This window comes from Acomys russatus, chromosome 5, assembly GCF_903995435.1.
Source record: "Acomys russatus chromosome 5, mAcoRus1.1, whole genome shotgun sequence".
Classification (NCBI taxonomy): domain Eukaryota; kingdom Metazoa; phylum Chordata; class Mammalia; order Rodentia; family Muridae; genus Acomys; species Acomys russatus.
The window spans coordinates 51,664,765-51,684,655 of NC_067141.1; the positions used below are offsets into that span (position 1 = coordinate 51,664,765).

Genomic DNA, 19,891 nt, shown 5'->3' on the forward strand with positions numbered 1-19,891 from the left:
TCTTGAAATCACCGAGTCCTTTGAGGCAAAAAGCCAGCATCCCCTGTATAGCTCTTATAAAGATGGCTTTCACAGAAAAGAAGAGAATACTTCAGCTCTGAAGGTGACCTTGTAGGTACAGTTCTTTCTACCTAGAGTATCCACTCACCTTTACTTTATGTCTTGAAAATAGAACCATTATCCACAGTCATAGAGACTATTACAGTTTTGAAAGAACACTTTAGAATATGTAAAAGCAGCTAGGATCCCCAGTTCTTAGTGAAGGTGAACTTATCTAATGTTTTAGGATTTGGTAGAGGAAAAAACCTCAGGAATAACAACCTTGGTTTCTAGAGAGATCCCTGCAGATGAGGGAGACTTCAAGATGTTGCTTCCTAGAAGGTAACATTTTGTCAGCCTAGCTATTCCAGCTTGTCCAGTCTGAGGTATATAACAATACCTTCTATCCATGTTGGCTCTTTGGGGAAAAACAAACACAAGGGCCACAAAAAAAAAAAAAAAAAGCCTAATTATTAGGAATTATTTGCATATGATCACTGTCATTGGGATAACTTCTCTTAGTTAATATATGCTATATTAAGGAACAAGCTAGTGTTAGATACATAAAAATCCCATTTTGTAGTAGACAATGTATTTAGATCACCAACAATTGGTTTTCATGCACGCACATTTCCAGTGACCTCAAATCTACCTACCATTACAACTACAAATGTTACGTGTGAGTAATGACACAATTTGTCACATCTTGCTCTTATAAGCTGACCTACTGTTAGATTGTGGAAATGTCCTATGTTATGTTAATCCCAGCAGGAAAGAATAAGACAACTACAATTTTGAGCCAAAGCTGAAACAAGCTTTAATTAAATACTGGCCAAGATAATGGACTCATGGCAGGTCGACTCTTGGGTTCCCAGAAAATGGCCATTGGTCATGTTTTGCAGAGGCTTAAGAAGAGGCAAACCCATGAGGAGAGGCCAAATTTCCAATCAGGGGCAAGCATACATCCTGATGTATTTTCTGCTTATGTACCTCCCGCCTGCATCCAATCAAGCCCATCCAATGCAGTGAGTCAAATAAACTTGTGAAAAAAAAGCATGACTTGTTACCTGCCACAAACACCATCCTCCAGCATTCTAGGACTTATCTGTCCTTGGGCAAGGGGCTTACAGGTTAGAGGCCTTTTTGTTTCATGGATCTCTTAAGAACAGTAATTAAAACTTAAAACATAACTTTGGTTCTCATATACTAATTCTATAAATAATAAATGTATTATTATACATGATATGATGCCTCAAGTTTTGATACTTTTCATCCCAATGAAGAATGCTAGTCATTTTTAAAAATATTTCATAAGTTTCATAGTTGATTTTTTAAAGTTTCATTAAGTGAAGGGAGACACCTGAGATATCCGCTTCAGTACTTACTAAAAGCTGGGTTATTTTAGAATCATTAAACAGTAAATGTTTTTAACCTCTAAAATTAATGAATAATTTAAATATTTAAATATCTAAATTTTACTACACTAAAATAATCACAGAAAATTCTAAAGAATTTAGTCTACAAAACAAATATATTTAATGTAACTAGGTTTTTCACATGTCTTCAGACATAGTTAGCTGTAAAGATGGTCTTTATTAAGAAAAAATATTTTTCTTACTTTTTAAACAAATACTTCCATAGATATTATGAAATCAAAGGTGATTTTATATCAGTTCTTTTTATTTTTATCTCTCCTCAGGCCTGAAACATTTATTCAGGGGAAGTGGCAATGGAAAAGCATTTAACCCTTCTCAAATCTGTTAGTCAACCTTAAGGCACAAAAGGGACGTCCACCTCACTAATAGTATATACTAAAATAGAGGTGTGTAAAAGTCTATCTAAAACAGCATTGAGTGCCTTGTTATCACAAACCTAAGTAGAGGAAAGTAAGAAAATGATTAAATAAACTATGAGTTCATAGCCATTGCATTCAGCAAGCAAAACTAATTGTTGAAGACCTTAAATTCCCCTGAGGTCAGTAAAGTCCACCCGACACCATTAACCTGGACTTTGTGATTGGTATCAGCTCAGTGTACGTGTGGACACCTAATTGGACTGTTTAGGAGTAGACCTGTGCATTAAGACAAAGCCTCAGGTCCTATGATTCAGGGAAGTCTCCTAAGTCTTGCTAATACTTCTGCATTCCTATGCTGGAGTCAAGGAGTGACTGATACAGAAAAGACAAAAGACAGCATCAGTTAAAAAAGTAATCATCTCTGGACAAAAATTAAGATGTTAGTTAAGTTCTGATTTGAAGGATTTGCCTTTCTGTGTCTTTCCAGGGTGGAATCAAATTCAAACCATGGAGGTGACAGATCTGTGCTTTCTTATCACCAGCAGGACAAACACAGCTTTCAAAAATAGAATTTCCAAAGTTACTTAATAACATAAGCTAGGCTTTAATGTGGCAACTGATGCAACAGCATGTGCTTATGAGAATTAAAAGCATAAGTTGTTACATCTTTTTTATATAACTGAATATACTTGCATATTTGTGCCTGAACATTCTTATCAAAGTAATTTGGAGAAAGAGACTCAATGCAACATCCTTAGAACAGAAAGATTTAAATAAATATTACTTCTAAAAAATTATATAAAGCTAATGAGTTCAACTTTAAGCTGCATAGCAGTGCTATGTGATGTGGAAATATTTGGAAATTGTGCTACAGTATTAAGATGTAAACTGCCTTTGCCTCTGCGTGGTGAGGTTATTGAGTGGTTATCTTTTTCTTTTTTTCTTTTTTTTTTTTTTTTCTACTCCTAATTACTCTTCCTAGATTTCTAAAGCCAGCAAATATTGGTTTGAGAGTCAAAGGAAAAAAATCATATGACATGAAAAAAGTGTCTACACTGCACCACAGTTTTAAAACATGAATTTTTCAAATAACATGTTAAGAAACTATATATGATTTTAAAACTGGAAAATAAAATAGTCTCTCTAATTAAGTATACTTTTTCATGCCTTTTAAAAAATAATATTTCTACAGTAACTGTAGATTATTTGAGTGGAAAATATCATAAAGTAGGAAAAAAACCTACAATAATTGCTCAATTAGGAAAGTTGGGCAATTTTCATAGAGGAAATTTCACTAACTCATCTGGCTAATGGGCACATAGAGTCACTGGGCAAGTCTTTGTGTTTAATATTTGTCTTATATTGATAGAGTCCAACACTTCTCTTCCCAATTAGACAACTGCCCCAGATATATCTGCCAAGTATGGCTATAGCCTGTACAGAGAATCAATATTGGGTGCAAACAGGTTTTACACTTCAAAGGGTTAAAATTTTGTTACAACACCTAAACTGTCAGCTATCTGTCCTTTAACAGAAACTGATCTCAAATGCCAATCTTAATCTGGAAGCCTGTTCCAGAAGCTAATCCATACGTCTTAAGGAAGTTTCCAACATAGGAAGTTATGTTCCCAAAGATTGTAGTGAATGAAAAAGAAAGGAGGACATGAAGACTCCTAGAGTATGGAGAATTTTATTGTGGATATAAGGGAGAAAGCAGGCAGAGAGAAGAGTGCAGGCTGAACATGGCTGGCAGACTAAACCAGACCATAAGGGAGCTGGGGAGCAAGAGAAGAGCCAGGGACCTACCAAGAGAGGTGGTCCAGGGCCAAGAGGCTAAAACAGTAAAAGGGTAAAAGACTGGCATATCCAAAATGGCCAGACTACATAGGAAAGAGCCACTGGGGGAAAGGCATCCCAGTCACTGGGCTGGTGACAATTAAGGTGGGGGGCAGGGTAAGCCAGCCATACCTTGTAACTGGTAGGGACTGAGGGATGTTGGGAGAACCTGGTGGCCGGGTCTGCTTTGATATGTTAAATAGACACCCAGCAAGCCATTTGTCCTGGAAAGCAGATGTAATCTTTTTTATTTCCTCCATTCATACAAGGAGCCTTTATCCTTCCATTTAATAATGTGTTGATTGACAAAGAGAAGTGTAATTTCTACCTTTGTGAAGATTATTCTCCTTGGAAAGCAAAATCCAAAACAAGACAACAAACAAACAACAACAACAAAAAGCAGTGACAAAAGCTAATCCTAAGTGCCTTGGGTTTGGTTCATAAACCAGGCTGCATGACAGAATGGCAGGTGACCTTCTTCAGACAACATGCCACTGAAGCTGAGATTTAGAAGACGGGAGCAAGAGAGCCTCTCAAGAAGATACCAGCATCCCTGAAAAAGGAGCCACACCTTAAGCAAAACACTTGTCAAATGTCTAACACCACTTAGGAGGTAAAGACCTTTCTTCCAAAGATAGCCATGTTTAAAATGATGTGAGCCCAGTCTAACCTCCTGTAAACCAGGCCTGAGCCTGGTTACTATAACAATTGTCTTTAATTCTCACCCTTAAACTTTACATGCAGGCTGCCTGATTAAGAGGGTTTCAATGGAATTATTTGCTTTTATTCTAGTTTGCAAATAATATTAAGAATACACACACACACACACACACACACACACACACACACACACATGCTTGCACGCACTCGTATGAGCTGGCTCTCAGGCTCAGCTGCTTTTTTCTATACAGACAGTTCCCCATACCTAGGGTTAGTACCACTCACAGTGAGCTGGACCCTCCTGCAGTCAGTGAGCAGTCAAGAGAATGCCCCACAGACACGTCCACAGGCCCATTTGATAGAAGAAATTCTCCGTCAGTACTCCCCCTTCCCAACTCTGTCACATGACATAGAAGATTTGGGCATCACAGTAAATCCCTTATATCTTCAGTGTGAAGAATAAAAGATGAAATTATTTCAAAATATAACAACAGGAACACACAAGAAGCTCAGGATTCTACCCCAGCTCTACAAAATAATAATAGTCCTACTGATAGTAATTAGAGCCCTAATGTGATCAATGAGAGATGTGTTGCACAAAGGTGTGACTTGTAACATCAACAATTACTTTTAAAAAACATGATCATAGTTACTGGTTTAAAATAATCTGTTAAATCTATAAAATTATTGTTATGAGCCTCTTGCTAAACACAAAAAAACTCATTACAGGGAGCTGGAGAAGTGATGACTCAGTGGTTAAGAGTACTAGGGCTTGGTTCCTAGCACCCAAATGGTAGATAATAAGCATCTGTAACAATAGTTTAGGAGGATCCAGTGCCCATTTCTGGCCTTGGATACCAGGCACAAACATGATCCATAGACATGCATACAGTAGAAGACCCATATATAGACATAAGGTATTTGAGGAGCACACATAAAATTAAAATTAGTCTCTTTTTAAAGCCCTCATTACAGATATATTTAAAAACAGAGATGAAAATACACTACCAGAGAAAAATCACTTAACCAGGCAGAGGACAGTAAAAGAAGGAAGGAATAAGTAATTTACAGAGCAACTAAATGGAGGTAATAAGTCTTTAAAAACCAATAATTACTTGGATATAAGTGGACTGAAATCTTGAGTTAAAAGACAGACTGGATGGAACACCCCAAGACCCAGCACTATGCTCCTTACCAGCAATCTTGTCACCTGAGGGCTGTTTATGAGCTGAAAGCAATGCAGCAGGAAGATAGTCATGCAGATATGACAAAGAAGATGCAAGAAGTTGCATAGGCACTGGATTACACACATGAAGTCACAACTGTAAAAGAAGACAAAGGTCATCAAATAATGACAAAGAGTCCAATCTGACAAAAGGCTGCAAATAGTGCGGTAATAGCTGTGGACAGCGCGGGGACCACAGAGGTCACTAGCTGCCTTCACCTACCCTGGCTCAGAAAGAGGCAGGTGGCAAAATCAGACTTTTCCATCACTATACATAAATCCTAAAGGCAGAGAGAGAGAGTGGACTCCGTGGTGACAGAGAGCTTCTGGACCTTGTTCTGTTACTGCCTGTTCTTACCGGTTCCTCCTTTCCTGGGCTCTCTAAGAACTGAGATCATGTGTGTTAGTTATATTAGTGCAGAGCAGGATGAGTCAAAGTTTTAGAGACATGAGCTTCTGCATGCTTCTCCTTCCAGGCACTCAAAGGCTGATTTTAGTTTAAAGCGTAGACAGAGGCTTGCTTCTTCTAGATAGAGATGCCATGATGGGGTGTGGAACCCTCCAGATGAAGGAACAATTCTGTGAGCACCTCTGTGAGTGGGTCCAACATCTGAGGGAACTTCATCATACCTGGAAATGCACATGTTCCTGCAACTGTTTTCAAACAGCGATGAAATGTTCCTCAAACACTCTAATGGAAACTTAGCCCAAGAGATCACAAGCAGAAAGACCAACATCATCACAAGTTATGCACTGCAGTACCTTCCCTTAGACGGGACAGAACAGAGGTGTTGTGTTTCATCAGCTTATTAGTGTGAACTTCATGATCCAAATGTGCAGAGGTACAGACAGGGGTTTTAACTTTGGACTCTGCTTTCATGCAATTTCATTCATTTTCTAAAAGCTGTCTATTTGTTAGTTTTTGTTACAAATGGGTGACTCTTCATCTTTAGAATCTTTAGCCAGACAGAGATTTTAAAAACAACTGTGGGATACCTGCTAGTGGAGAAAATTAGTGACTTCAGCAGCTGTGTGAGGTTGGTGTTCCATGAAATACCGTCACAGTATGAGGTAAAATTATTCCATTTTCAACTCACTCAGCTTTTTGATAAGGAAGGTTGTGGTTGTGTCTTAATCCTTTGGCCCTGCTAATCTTTCAGAGAGATTTGAGCTTTCTTTAGGTAGATAGTGGTGTCAACCAATAAGGCGACCATGATTTTTGTTTTGTAAATGCCTTTATAATTATCTTGATTTACAGTGAATCTGTGTGTGTGTATCTACGTGCATAGTTTTCTTTAAGTATCAAAAATGGGACAATTCAAAGAAAGTCATTTTGTAATTAACACAATAGATATGTATGTGAAACTGGAAATGCACTGATTTCTGTTAGACCATAAGAATCGTGCACATAAGGTTTCCATTGACTAACTTACACTCATTCTGTGAGCATTTTTCACACATTCCAATATGGTGTTAAAACTCAGGATCCTTTTCAAAAGCATCCTGACACTCCCACAAGATCACTGCAATCACCTAGTAAAGGCCACTCCTTAGTAAATGAAGATATTAAAGTCAAGAAAGACAGAGCACAGCCTCCTCAAATCCCTCAGCTTTTCGAGAATTGAATTCACAAGGGTGTGATAAAAAGAATAAAGACTCTATGGAAGTCTTGAACAACTAATGCTAGCTGCGTTAAATGAGACAGCCCTTGGCATGGGTTGAACTAGGGACAGACAGAAGACCAATTATCTAATCCCAGTCTCCCTTACCATGCTTATCTGCACATGAGCAGTTCATGTCATCTAACTAGATCTTCAGCTGCTGTTACAGTAGTTGATTTTAAAAGTTATACCTACTTAAGAGTCTTTAAATATTTTTCTTTTCACAACCCCTTTTTGCCTAGTAAGTTTTTATGAATTCCTGGGTATGTGGGTTTATAAAAATAGGTATATGAACCAAATATGTATTGGCAATAAGTCAAAAACAAATTGATTTCAAAAAATATCCTTTGATATACACATAGCTTTAACACTGATCAAAAAACGAAAGCAAACTTGACACTCTGGGCTCATGTGCTTGCTTTGCATAAAGAATTAAGTTTTGACTGCACATTTGGTACTGAAATGCACAGAACATCATTAACAGTTTTCAAAACTGACTGATATTATGATGTTGTAATCACCAGTGTTGAGAATACCTCATCATATACACACATAGTACAAAAATAGCAGAGGTCAGCCCATTTCAAGAATTGTTGGAAATTGTGTCCCAAAAGCAAGCCAAAATTCATCTAATGAGTATTTTATGAAACTCAAGTCAGTAACTCAAACAAAAACTTTGGAAGTCAAACACTCTAACAATATAAAATCCAAAGATATACTAATTTAACACATATGTGTTAGCCAGATGTGGTGGCACACGACTGTAATCCCAACACTCAGGGAGGCAGAAGCAGGCAGATCTCTGCGAAACCCTGCTTGAAAAACAAACAAACAAACAAACAAAAAGCCTACATCCTAAGAGATGAGGGTAAGAAACCTAAAGAAAATATTGTTATTTCCCACAATTAAGCCATTATGTTTCTATCAAACCAGAAACTGTCCCATGTAAGTAAAAACCACTATAACTTGTGACATATGACAGTTCTGAATTTGAGCCCTGGTGCACTAGGCAGCACTCACTGGCTGGCAATGGGCAGTGTGATGGCGTGCACATGGGGACAATGCGCACGCTGTGTATTTACAACCAAGGCTGCAGCGAAATTTCGGGGTGCAGCACAAGTGCGCGCTCCCAGAAACACCTACAACTCATCATGCATTTGATTTTGGATTAATTTTCGATTGTTGAATGTTGAGACATTTTTCATTGATACAAAAATTTTCAGGACTCCTTGTCTATTGACACAATCCCACATGAAAATCACTACCTGCCGTTTAACAAGCTGAGGCTCCTGGCTAAATACCACAATGTAAAAGGCCAAAACACATTCCAACTGTATTGGCAAAGTCCTTCACCAATTCATATCTAAAATCCAAGAAGCGTTCAGATGTTGGAGCAATAGAGCAAGACACATGTCCAGACCACAGACAGCAAACCCCGGACTCAAGCGAGAAACACAAGATTCGCTGCCCATCATTATGCAAATTGCTTTACAAGACACAAGCAGCTCTCAGAAACCAGTTGGCATTTTACATGTTCTCTTAGGCAGAAACAAACATACACTGTCAGAAGATGTTTTCTGGTTTCTGAATTTATTCTTGAATTTAGTATCCTTGTAGATTGACAAAAATTTTATAAGGTACAGGTGTTTTGTTTTGTTTTTTAAAGAAAGATTGCTTTTGAATGCTTCAAATATTGAGATATTAATCACCTGAGAAATTGGCAACATATGCTCCTGAAAGGTAAAAAAGTATCAAGAGATTTTGTTAAAAGTGTCAATTTGATTTTTAAAAAACTGTCTTCCTCCTTATGATACTACCAATAACTTAAAATGAAGATGGGACTATTTACCAAGCAGTGGACCTCCAATAGTCCTCAGGCAGATAATATTTCACATAAGTATAGCATACACCTTGCATGGATTATAAGAAAATAACTAATAAGGGTAGCACCAACATTGAGAGTATATACAAAAAGTTTCTGAATGCTGTTTTTTCCCTATAAAATGAATTCATATGGGTTAATGATGTTTGAACCATGGAAAATAACGCTGTGATTAAAAGCATGGCCCTAGGATGCACTTGTGTCTCTGCCACTAATATTATGCACATGAGTACAGGTGCATTCTGTGCCTTGGATCCCCCATCTTCTCACGTGGGGAGGCTTACGTGAGCTAATCCTTCTGAAGCACTCACATAGTGCCCAACTCAATTACAGTGAACCAATGCTTTGTTGCCGTTGCTTTATGTACAAGGTAATTTGGGCTAGTTAAACAGAAAAAAAAAATCTTGTTTGAAAAGTAACTGTATCTTAAAATTTTTGGATTTTTAATTTAAAATTTTTCAGAATTTCATAAATGTTACTATATTGACATAATTTCTACCCTTTTCTCTCCTTGCTCCAATTTCTCTCATGTCCCTATCCCCAACTCTTTCTCTTAAACTCCTAATGTCTTTTTCATTATTATTATTATCAATGATATATAGAGAAAAAATAATAGATAGATAGATAGATAGATAGATAGATAGATAGATAGATAGATAAGATATTGAGTTCATTTAGTGTTGCTCAAATGCAAGTATATTTACATTTCACAAGGATCCACCCCTAGCTGCTGCTGAATGTTTGGATTTTGATAACCAGGTTGAGGAAAAACTCTTCTGGATAAAACCCAAAAGCACACCACAGACCTATGGTGATAAGCAAATTTACCCGCCATCACCAAGTGTTCAATACAGAAGTTTGAAATGTTATTAAAAGTCATACTATTAAAATTTTGTGCCAGACCTCAATCATTACTATTAAAAATCAGAGCTGTCCTACTTGCAAAGGAAGCTAGAAAAGCAAGTAGCTGACTTTTTTAAAAAACCTCCAGAAGTGTGGTTTTATTTTTTCAAATGTACCAATGATGAGTGGTGGACAAAATAAACAGTTTACTTTCAGCATTAATTCTAAGCCCAGGATGATCTATTACACAAAGTGATCTGGTTTTACCCAAGGTTAAGGGGATAGATGGTAAGCATAATTTCATCATGAAGATCTTGAAATATCTGTGGAGGAGGAAATTCCAAACACTCCTGACATAAACGGAGTTCCTAGGCAGCCTGAACATGCAACACACAAAACAAAAACAGCGTTCGAGCTAGAATTAAATCTTTAGTTTTTAATTAGAGAATTAAAACCTTTCTGCCTGTGTGTGTGTGTGTGTGTGTGTGTGTGTGTGTGTGTGTGTGTGTAGACAGAAAAGATTTCGCAAACCTGATTATAAAGAAAGGCTAAAACTCCCAGAGTTTAGTAAAACATCCTCTCACTTTTTAGTCTGTTTTTCTAAGCTATGAATATGTTTGGGTTGCTGAGGAGAGGGGCCCTGAGGATACCAGCTAGAAGAGAAAAGCTCAGTTCTAGTCTGCCTTTACCTATTTTAAACTCCTCAACTATAAAAATAGGGCCTGAAATATCAGCCCACTGTCCTTTTGGAGTAATGGACAGCTATTCTGACCCTGTGACTAATGCCCAGTGCCTGCTTCAAATTGCTGTGGACCTCTCCTGCTTGTGCATTCCAGGCCTGGTGGGTGGTTCCCAGGGCGTAAACTTCAGGACATCTCTAAACTGGTTGGACTCTGCAATCCCCAAGACTATTATTGGGCATTTTTTTTCATGTGTTTATAGAAACCACAAAAACACAATTAATAAACTTCGGAACCACATAAGCAAATGGAACTCTCATAGCCATAGCATATACATCGCTTATTTTTAGCAACTACAGCTACCAAAACAATAGAAATGAGACTTCAAAAGGTCAGTCTGCTCACTGCCTATTTATTTTTCAAATCAAAGGAAACTCACACACACACACACACACACACACACACACACACAAATCAAACATTCCAGAAGAGCCCCCTTTGTTATTATGGAATGTGGATTTGATTTTCTCAATCAGAGGGGTGATAATATTAGCTGAATTTATGCTGTGTATTCCAATAAGTAGTTGGGTGTTGTAAATGTCTGAAATGCAGAGGAAAGAATGTAAAAGGGAAAGCCATCACCCAAATGGCAGGGTTTGGCCCAGAGAGGGAATGATGACCAGCGTCAGTAATATGCCCTTCTGTATACAAGCAGGGTGAGATATGTTCTCCCCGAAACCTGTGTTATTGAATGACTAAGAGCTGGAAAGAGCTTTAAGTGAAGTGGGGCACCTTCTGCTTAATGGCGGGACATTTTTATATGTTGAGTTTAATGCCTGTGTTGGTTCTAAGTCCCTAGGCTTTCCAGCATCCATGCCATAACACACAGGGCTTAAGCTGACGAGCTCAGGCTGACTTCCTGGGTTCAGACCCTGAAGTCTCTACAAAATAATCTCACTGACCTTGTGTCTTCTGTAAAATTGGACATCGATGACTCCTGGGCCACGACACAGCCCTGAGGCCAGAATACTATGTGGCATGCAGGAGTTGATCTCCAACATGTTAGTTAGAAAAGCAGAAAATAAAACTTTGGCCATGTTCACCAGTGTCAAATTGATACATTTAGAAAACTCTTGGTTGAGATATAAAGATACAGCACTCAGGGCAGCCCTATGCTTTTCTGTTGCTTTACGAGAAAGATGAAATATGTCATTTGTCTAGTTTGTTAGTGATACCCAAGTTTTGCTGCTAGGGAAAGAATTTAGGGTGAGTAATTAGAAGCACTCTGTAGGCAAAGCTTTAAAGGTTTAATAAGATGAAACCTGCCCAATTGCTTGAAGCAAAAAAGTAACCAAGGCAATACATCCTTTTGTCCTATTATTTAAAGCAACATCACATAAATTGCTAAGAATAAAAAGGTGAGCCTGATCACAGGCATCTTTTAATACTGAGATTAGAGTGGTAGAGCAATCTCTGACAGAATAAAGGCTAGAGTTGGTATAGACAGAGACTAAAAGTGACATTACAAACTGCTTTTTTTTAAATAATATATGGCAGCCACCTCAAAAAACAATGTCCTTACCCTAAAACATACCTTTTAAAAGTATAAATAGGAAACACTAGAAAAGGCAGACTAAAGTGTCTGCTAGCAATTACTTTTGAGGATGGGAAGAGTGATACACTGGGGTGTTTTTCTTTCTACTCTGTATATTACGTTTGTTACATGCATCCTGGCACAAAATTGCCTAATGTGTTAATGGTGACATTTGGTCCCTTTAAGAGTCACAATAAAATGTGATGGTCTAGAGTTCTACCTGTGCTAGAGTGCATTGGGCCTTGTGTATCCTCCCCCAGCAAATGAACTGCAGCAGGCAAGTAGCACGGATTGTGTTCAAACATTGGTCTTAACCCCTGGAGGAACCCCTGGCACTGGAGGAAAATGCCAGTGTCACTCCTCTCCAAAAAGAACATCCATTACTTCAAGAGAGACATAGAGAAGTAAGTTCTATTTGGACTGAGGACACCATTGCTCCTCATGTAAGGAGGCACCACTAGCAGACATAGCCTACCATTCTGTCAACTTGGAAAACAGACTTAAGTCCTTCAGCAGCTATCTCCCAAATTAGCCAGTTCACATTTCCAAGTGTTAATCTTGATGTTTTTCTATTTAGAGGGTCTCTACATTGCTTGGCTTGGCTTAGGCAAGGAGGAAAGAAAGGAATTAATAACAGCTGAGCACCGATTATGGGCCAAGAGCCAAGACTTGCCTATTAAATGAAGGTTGCTCTCTGGCCAAAGACTGCTGTTGCCCTCACTTTGCATGTGAGAAAACTAAGGTGCTGAGAGGATGTCATTTACCTAAAGTCCTGCCCTAGTGGGGAATAAACGAAGCCAAAACACTGTACTTCTAAGAGTGTTGTTGCCACTGCACACAACCTTGATATTAAATCAGAGCCCAGACCTCGGTTATTGTCAGATCCTATTTCTACAACAGTAGGACAAACTAATTGCGTAGTTGCTATGAGACCGGGATGCAGTTAGGTGTTCTACTACAGGAAAATGAAATGACAAAAAAATAATAAATTATTAAAACAAAAGAAGAGATCCAGCACCACAGGTTTGGGCTCCCTCCTTAGCCTTGTGGTGGGTTCTGAGTCATTCCTCCGTCTCATGGTGCATGCTCTAACTCTGAGACATTGTAATTGATGAGAAGTCATGGAAGGACATCTTTGAGTAACTTCTTCAGCCCTTCACAAGGGTCAGCCATGTTTGTCTTGAACAAGCCTTTGAAGCAGAAGTGCTGTGACAGGTCTTTACCTTTTGTCTTCTGGGTGGTCAACTATTATTACTTATTATGTCAAATAGTTCCTAAAATAGTCCTTGGCTAAACTTATTTTTCAAAAATAAGAAAATAAACTAAAAGTTTTATAGTTTTCTTCTCTCCCTCATATACCATCCTTCCTGGACACACAGGAAAATGGACAAAGAAAATATGGTGGTCCTCCACCAGGCTGGGATGCTACACCTCCAGAAAGGGGCTGTGAGATTTTTATTGGAAAACTTCCCCGGGACCTTTTTGAGGATGAACTCATACCATTGTGTGAAAAAGTAAGTCGAAATTTAATTTCTTTCAGGGGAAAATTATCATGCTCTTTAGTTTTTTTTTTTTTTTTAATTATTTTTCACCTTTTATTAAACCTCTGCGTACAGTGCATGTGTACAATGTGGGCACATTTATGTTCATGCATGTGAGTGTGGATGAAGGCAACACAGCACCTGTGTGGAGGTAAGAGGACAACATCAGTGTCTGTCTTCACCTTCTATTTAGTTTGAGTCAGGGTCTCTTACTGTTCGCTAGGTACATGCAAGGCCAGCGGGCTCATGAGCTTCCATATCTCCTGTCTCAGTCTCCCAGCTCACCGTAGCGGCCCTGGGATTACAGATGTGTGCTCTGCATCTGGCTTGCACGACAAGTACTTTACTCATCGTGCCATCTCCCCAGTGCCCAGTTGATGATTCTCTTCCAAGTCCAACACATCAAATGTGGATAGTCTTAAGATCTGCTCATCCATTAATAACTGTCCCCTTATTACTATTGCCTTTGCCCAGCTCTTTGTCCTGTTGAACTGACAACTTGAATGACCATTGCTGTCAAATGTCAAATTCATATCTCTTCCTTCAAGCTCTCCACTGGTAACCGCATCACTGCAAATTCAATGTGTCTAACAATGCAGAACAGTGTAGCAATCTGCCAATGAGAGGAGATTGCTCCAATTTGACATCTTAATATTAATTTATATGGCACTTCATGTAAGACACAGTTACTTACCATGTACGGACATGGTTACTCAATGTCCTTATACAATTACTAAGAAACCCAGTTCCCTAGTTCCAAATGGCATGTTGATATTAACTCAAAGTTATAGAAAGGACACAATCTGAAAGTTAATTTGTAATACTTTTCCAGGCATATTTTTCCAGCTAGCACATTTAGTATAAGATTTTGGCTCTTCCCCTAAAAGACAAAATCAAGTGTTACCATGTGCAACCTCTAAATCAGAGCCACTGATTTTATGCATAGAAACCCAGCTGACACACCCAAAACCCTGAGAATGGGAGACACACGGAACAGGTGAAAAACTGTGCTCACTTTTTCACTGAGAAGAAATAGATGCTCCTCAAGGAGTTCTTTGGAGTTGGGTAGAGTATGGCTGAGCAGAAAGCAGCCAAGCACTAAAGTACTGCGCAGGCTCAATGGCCCTTTCTTCCCACCCATTGTACGTATTTGGACCACCCTGCTTACTAGCTTAAGCTAGGGGCAATAAACTGCTTAGTCTGTATGATTCAAGATAGTTGGAGTACAGAAGGAGACTAGGGTCAAACAGGATGGATGAAGACCAAGTGCTCTTTTGCTATGAGGTTCTGGCCCTCTGTGAGTTGTAGTGAGGCCAGCATTCATTTTCAACAGAGAGACTGCTAAAATGAGAGTGCTCCCCATGCCACCTACGAAACACACTCTATTCATTCTGACATAACAGCAGTGGGAAAAAGACAGCCAGGAAGTTAGTTTAGCAAGGTCCCAAATGAGCATCCTTGTTTCCTGTTTTAAATGTCAGTGACAGAGTATAACCAAGTAAAGGTCAAAGCACGGAGACATTAGAAGACAGCTCAGAAGGCATGGACAAATCTATCAGGAAATGCTACTTCTGATGACAAATGCATTTTTGGGTCCCCAAGACATTACATAAATCTCCAGATAGTTGTATGACAAAAGGTCATTTGCCTGGCCAAATGCACATTTTGTTAGCTGAGGCTGAAATGCCATTTGTCTGTATTTTCTGTATTTAACTTGGCTTTTCCCATGAGTTAGATAATTAATCTGAAGCCAGCATAAAAGTATGCAAACCATTCCTCATGGATACAAAGGCCAAACACAGCAGGAGGCAGTTCAGCAAGCATTGTGGTGTGTGTGTGTGTGTGTGTGTGTGTGTGTGTGTGTGTGTGTGCACGCGCGCACGCGCATGCGAGCGCATACGTACATTTTGGGAGTATAAATATGTGAATAGCAATGGTGTGTTTGTATTCATTACAGATTGGTAAAATTTATGAAATGAGGATGATGATGGATTTTAATGGCAACAACAGAGGCTATGCATTTGTAACATTCTCAAACAAGCAGGAAGCCAAGAATGCAATCAAGCAGCTTAATAATTATGAAATCCGGTAAGTTCCTCACCTGCTATATTCAAACGGGATCCACAATGCACCTCTTTTCTATCACAACAAATTATGTGCATAAGCCAAACTAGGAATAAGATGTTAGATCTTTGGTAAAAATGATCAGGTTATACGTTTTTTAAATCTCCTTACTGTATGAGGCACTAAAGTTTACAGAGATAAAAATTTATTTTATTTTTATGTTGTAGAGGAGTTTATTAAATGAGCATGGGGAGAGAAGGAAAGGGGGAGGGGTACCCCAGAGAGAAACAGAGACAGGAAGAAGAAGAAGAAGAAGAAGAAGAAGAAGAAGGAGGAGGAGGAGGAGGAGGAGGAGGAGGAGGAGGAGGAGAAGAAGAGAGTAGAAAGTGATAAAATTTATTAATTAACTAATGTCATTGATATTTCTGAATATTCTTCAAGATATATGAATTATATCAAGTTGTCCTCTGTTCCCACAGAGCACATATATAACAGGTTAGATAACTTGAAAACATAAAGCCAAGGACAGGTCAGGTTGTATGGAGAGAGTGCTACTTGACTGTGGTGGTTTTAAGAAAATACTTTATGAGAAAGTAAAATTTAATCTGACATTTTGGATGACAAATTCAGTCAAGAATGTCAGACCCAAACAATGTTATTCAAAGAAAAGAAAAGGCAACAAAGAGCAAGGACCAAGTTCCGAATGTTTTATGTGTTTGAAAGACAGGGGGAAATCCAGAAGGAAAAAAGAAAATGGACAATAGCATCCTGCCAAAGTTCCGAAACTTACTGTATAAAGACCTAGAATTGGAGGAGATTCTTAATTGGCCTGATGTGCTTTAAAGCATTGTTATGGCTGCTGCACATGGTGAACTATGTAGAGCAGGGGCTGAAAGAGAGAAGACATGTTGGAGGCTGAGGCACAATCTAAATCTACACAAGGAATGACGGTAACTAAATCAGAGATCTCAAGAAAAAGTAACAAAAGAGTTAAGAACTAGACATACATGGAAGGTGGAACAGGGGAAATGCAATGACTAGATATCATGTTTAACATGTGAGTACATCCAGAATTAGGAGAAATAACATGGGATTCGGGTCCAGGTGTCTGTGAGAGGGGCCGTGCCATTGGGCTAAAGAGACTAGGGGAGAGGAGGGAGCATATGAAGTCTTCTATTTGAGGTATTTATTTGGCCTTAGAGGTGAACATCAGACCCCTCAGGCAAGATATAGGGCAACTGTATGAGAGTGGAGGGAGGAGAAGGGTCATAGTTAGAGCATTTCTGTAGCATTTAAAACCATGAGACTCCGGGGGGGGGGGGGGGGCTCCTGGGCCTGAGGATGTATGATCATCAGTCTGTTTTCATAAGATAGCCTTTTTAAAACCATCACTTGGGACAAAATCTGCCATAAATCCTTTCACTAGTCACAACAGTGAAACAGCAACATCTTTAGGTCAACCAAGCTTCACTTGAGGGTCAGCAAGCAGTTGTTTCTTTTTGCCTCAATTTCATTTAAGGTTTACTTTGTTTCTAAATATGCGTGTGTTTGTGCATGCCTATGTATAGGTGTGTGTGTGTGTGTGTGTGTGTGTGTGTGCGCGCGCGCGTGCACGTGCACGCACCTGCATAGTCCAGAGGATGGTATCTGTTCTCCTGTGGCTGGACTTACAGGTAGTTGTGAGCTGACCTACAAGGATCATGGGAATCATATTGGGACATTTGAAAGAACAATACTTGCTTCAAATACTGACCCATCTCTCCAGCCCAGACTTTCAACTATAGACTGGAGATTATATCCATTTCCCAGGCTTAACCGTACAGATAATTCAGAGTCTTGAAAACTTAATGCAGTGTTTAGAACATAGTAGCCAACAGATGACAAAAGTTACCACATTTATCCCTTTTCTGTAATTGACAGAATCTTCACTTGTTGAACACTGACAGAGTTGCCTCCTCTCTAGTATTGTCCCTACTTCTATTTTTTTTTTTTTTTTTTTTAAAATTTTTACTAATTATTCATTTTACCTCCTGGTCATAGCCCCCTCCCTCCTCTCCTCCTAGTCCCTCTGTCCCTCCCTGCTTCCCCTAGCTCCCTTCCCCTACTACTCAGAGGAGAGGAATCCCCACTACCCACCCACCCCAGCATGTCACTTTGCATCAGGACTGAGAACATCCTCTTTTTCCATGGCCTGTCAGAGGTAACATCACTAGGGGAAAGTGATCTAAAAGTAGGCATCAGAGTTCAGGCCCCATACTCCTTAGTAAGGGACTGATATGAGGACCAAGCTACCCTTCATTTACATCTGTGTAGCAGGCCTAGGTCCAGCCCATGCATTGTCCTTTGTTGGAGCTTCAGTCTCCACAGGCTCCCCTGGGCCCTGGTTAGTTGGCTCTGTTGGTCTTCTTGTGGAGTTCCTGTCCACTCTGAGTCTTACTATTCCGCCAACTCTTCCACATGACTCTCTGCACTCCACCCCATGTTGGTGGTGGGTCTCTGCCTCTGTTTCCATTAGCTGCTGGGTGGAGCCACTCATCGGGGGTTGGCTGTCTCCCATGGGGCAGATCTCAGGTTGGGGCAGGCATTGATTGGACATTTCCTCAATCTCTGCTTTATTTTTAGTCCTGAAATATCTTGTAGGAAGGGTAAGTTTTGGGTCAAAGTTTTTGTGGGTGGGTTGGTGTTCCCCTCCTTCCACTAGGAGTCATGTCTAGTTCCATACTACAATTCACAGATCCAAAGAAGGTAACAGGGAGGACTCAAGGGAGGACATTTACATTTTACTCATAATTAAAAATAACCTTGTGAGTGACAATTGAGGCATTAAGTTGAGGAGTAGACTCACTAATCTACTTTTTGTTCTATCTTCCCTATGTATTTCTATATTCCCCCTTCTTTCTTTTCAACCCCTATCTCCAAACCTAAGAATGTAAGATAAGGGAAAAGAGAGACATCACTGAGTCTAATATTGTTTTCTTTCTAACTAGGACCAGTAATAACTTGTAACCGACTCCCATTGATAATAACCCTCTATAGCCCAAGAAAGCAAATAAAAACCTACCCAACCCCCCTTAAGGGAACTGAGGCATCGTTCTCTTAAGGTTTCTTCTGGCTGATTGAAGATGACTAATACTTAGCAGAGGCCCAAATAAAATTGGGGGAATGGTCAGGTAATCAAGTTTATTCCTTCTCAAGTTCCTAATGAAGCTTAAGACCAGGTAGCTTAGTTTTACAATGAAGCTTAGTTGCTTAGGGGTTAAGATGCTTTTAGGTCTAGATAGATGTTTTAAGTTGATAATGACAAAATGTCATGGAGTAATCTACACTCAGAATTTTAGATGCACCAAGATAGGAAGGATGTTTTCTGCAAGGCTGTCAAACACAAATAGCCAAAACACTAAGAATGTAACATTTATACAATTCCTGGTTGTATCATGGTTCTTGTTGCTATAGGTAGTTTATTGTGTATACATGTAATAATATAAATGTATGTGTAAAAAAGATGTTTAATTAATAAAAGAAAGAAAAGAAAAAAATTTCACTCAGAAGTGGAAATAGAACAGACAGTGGAACTGGTTAAAGAGAGTGAACAGGGTAAGAGAGGGAGCACAGAGAGAAATGAAGGTCAGTATCAGGCCTGGGGAGAGCAGGGGCAGGATGACAGAGGGCTTGCACAGAGAAGAGAAACCTTGAGCGGGACCTTCTCTGTGGCAAGCTGGAGACCAACAACAGGGTAGTCTCCAGGGAGGATAGGAGGGTGACTCTAGCTGAGACTCCTAGTAGCAGGGGTCATGGGCACTGAAGAGGTCCCTACTTCTTATAAAGAAGTACATTATGTCACAAAGCATCCTTATAATCCTGTGAAGCAATTAACAACTAGCTCATTTTTCTTAAACTCGTTAGCTACATGAAGAATGACTGGGTGTGGCAACTTTGCTGCCTAAGATGGTCAGTCCCAAGGTTGGGTTCTAGAACAGTCTTGGAGGAAGCACAAACAGGCCTTCTCCTACACACATGCTTCTGTAGACCTAAAAGTATCTGTGTGGTATGCGTAAGACTGGATTCACAATC

The 19,891-nt window shown here is 39.3% G+C and overlaps 1 protein-coding gene across 4 annotated transcripts in view; it reads left to right on the forward strand.

The window, feature by feature from the left end:
* Positions 1–19,891, forward strand: part of A1cf (APOBEC1 complementation factor) — a 72,317-nt gene that overhangs the window by 26,169 nt on the left and 26,257 nt on the right. For all 4 annotated transcript variants that reach the window (XM_051146335.1, XM_051146337.1, XM_051146338.1 and 1 more), the window contains exons 3-4: positions 13,595–13,729; positions 15,714–15,844. In XM_051146335.1, the coding sequence (XP_051002292.1) occupies positions 13,595–13,729; positions 15,714–15,844 (266 nt within the window). The remainder of the gene's footprint in view (positions 1–13,594; positions 13,730–15,713; positions 15,845–19,891) is intronic.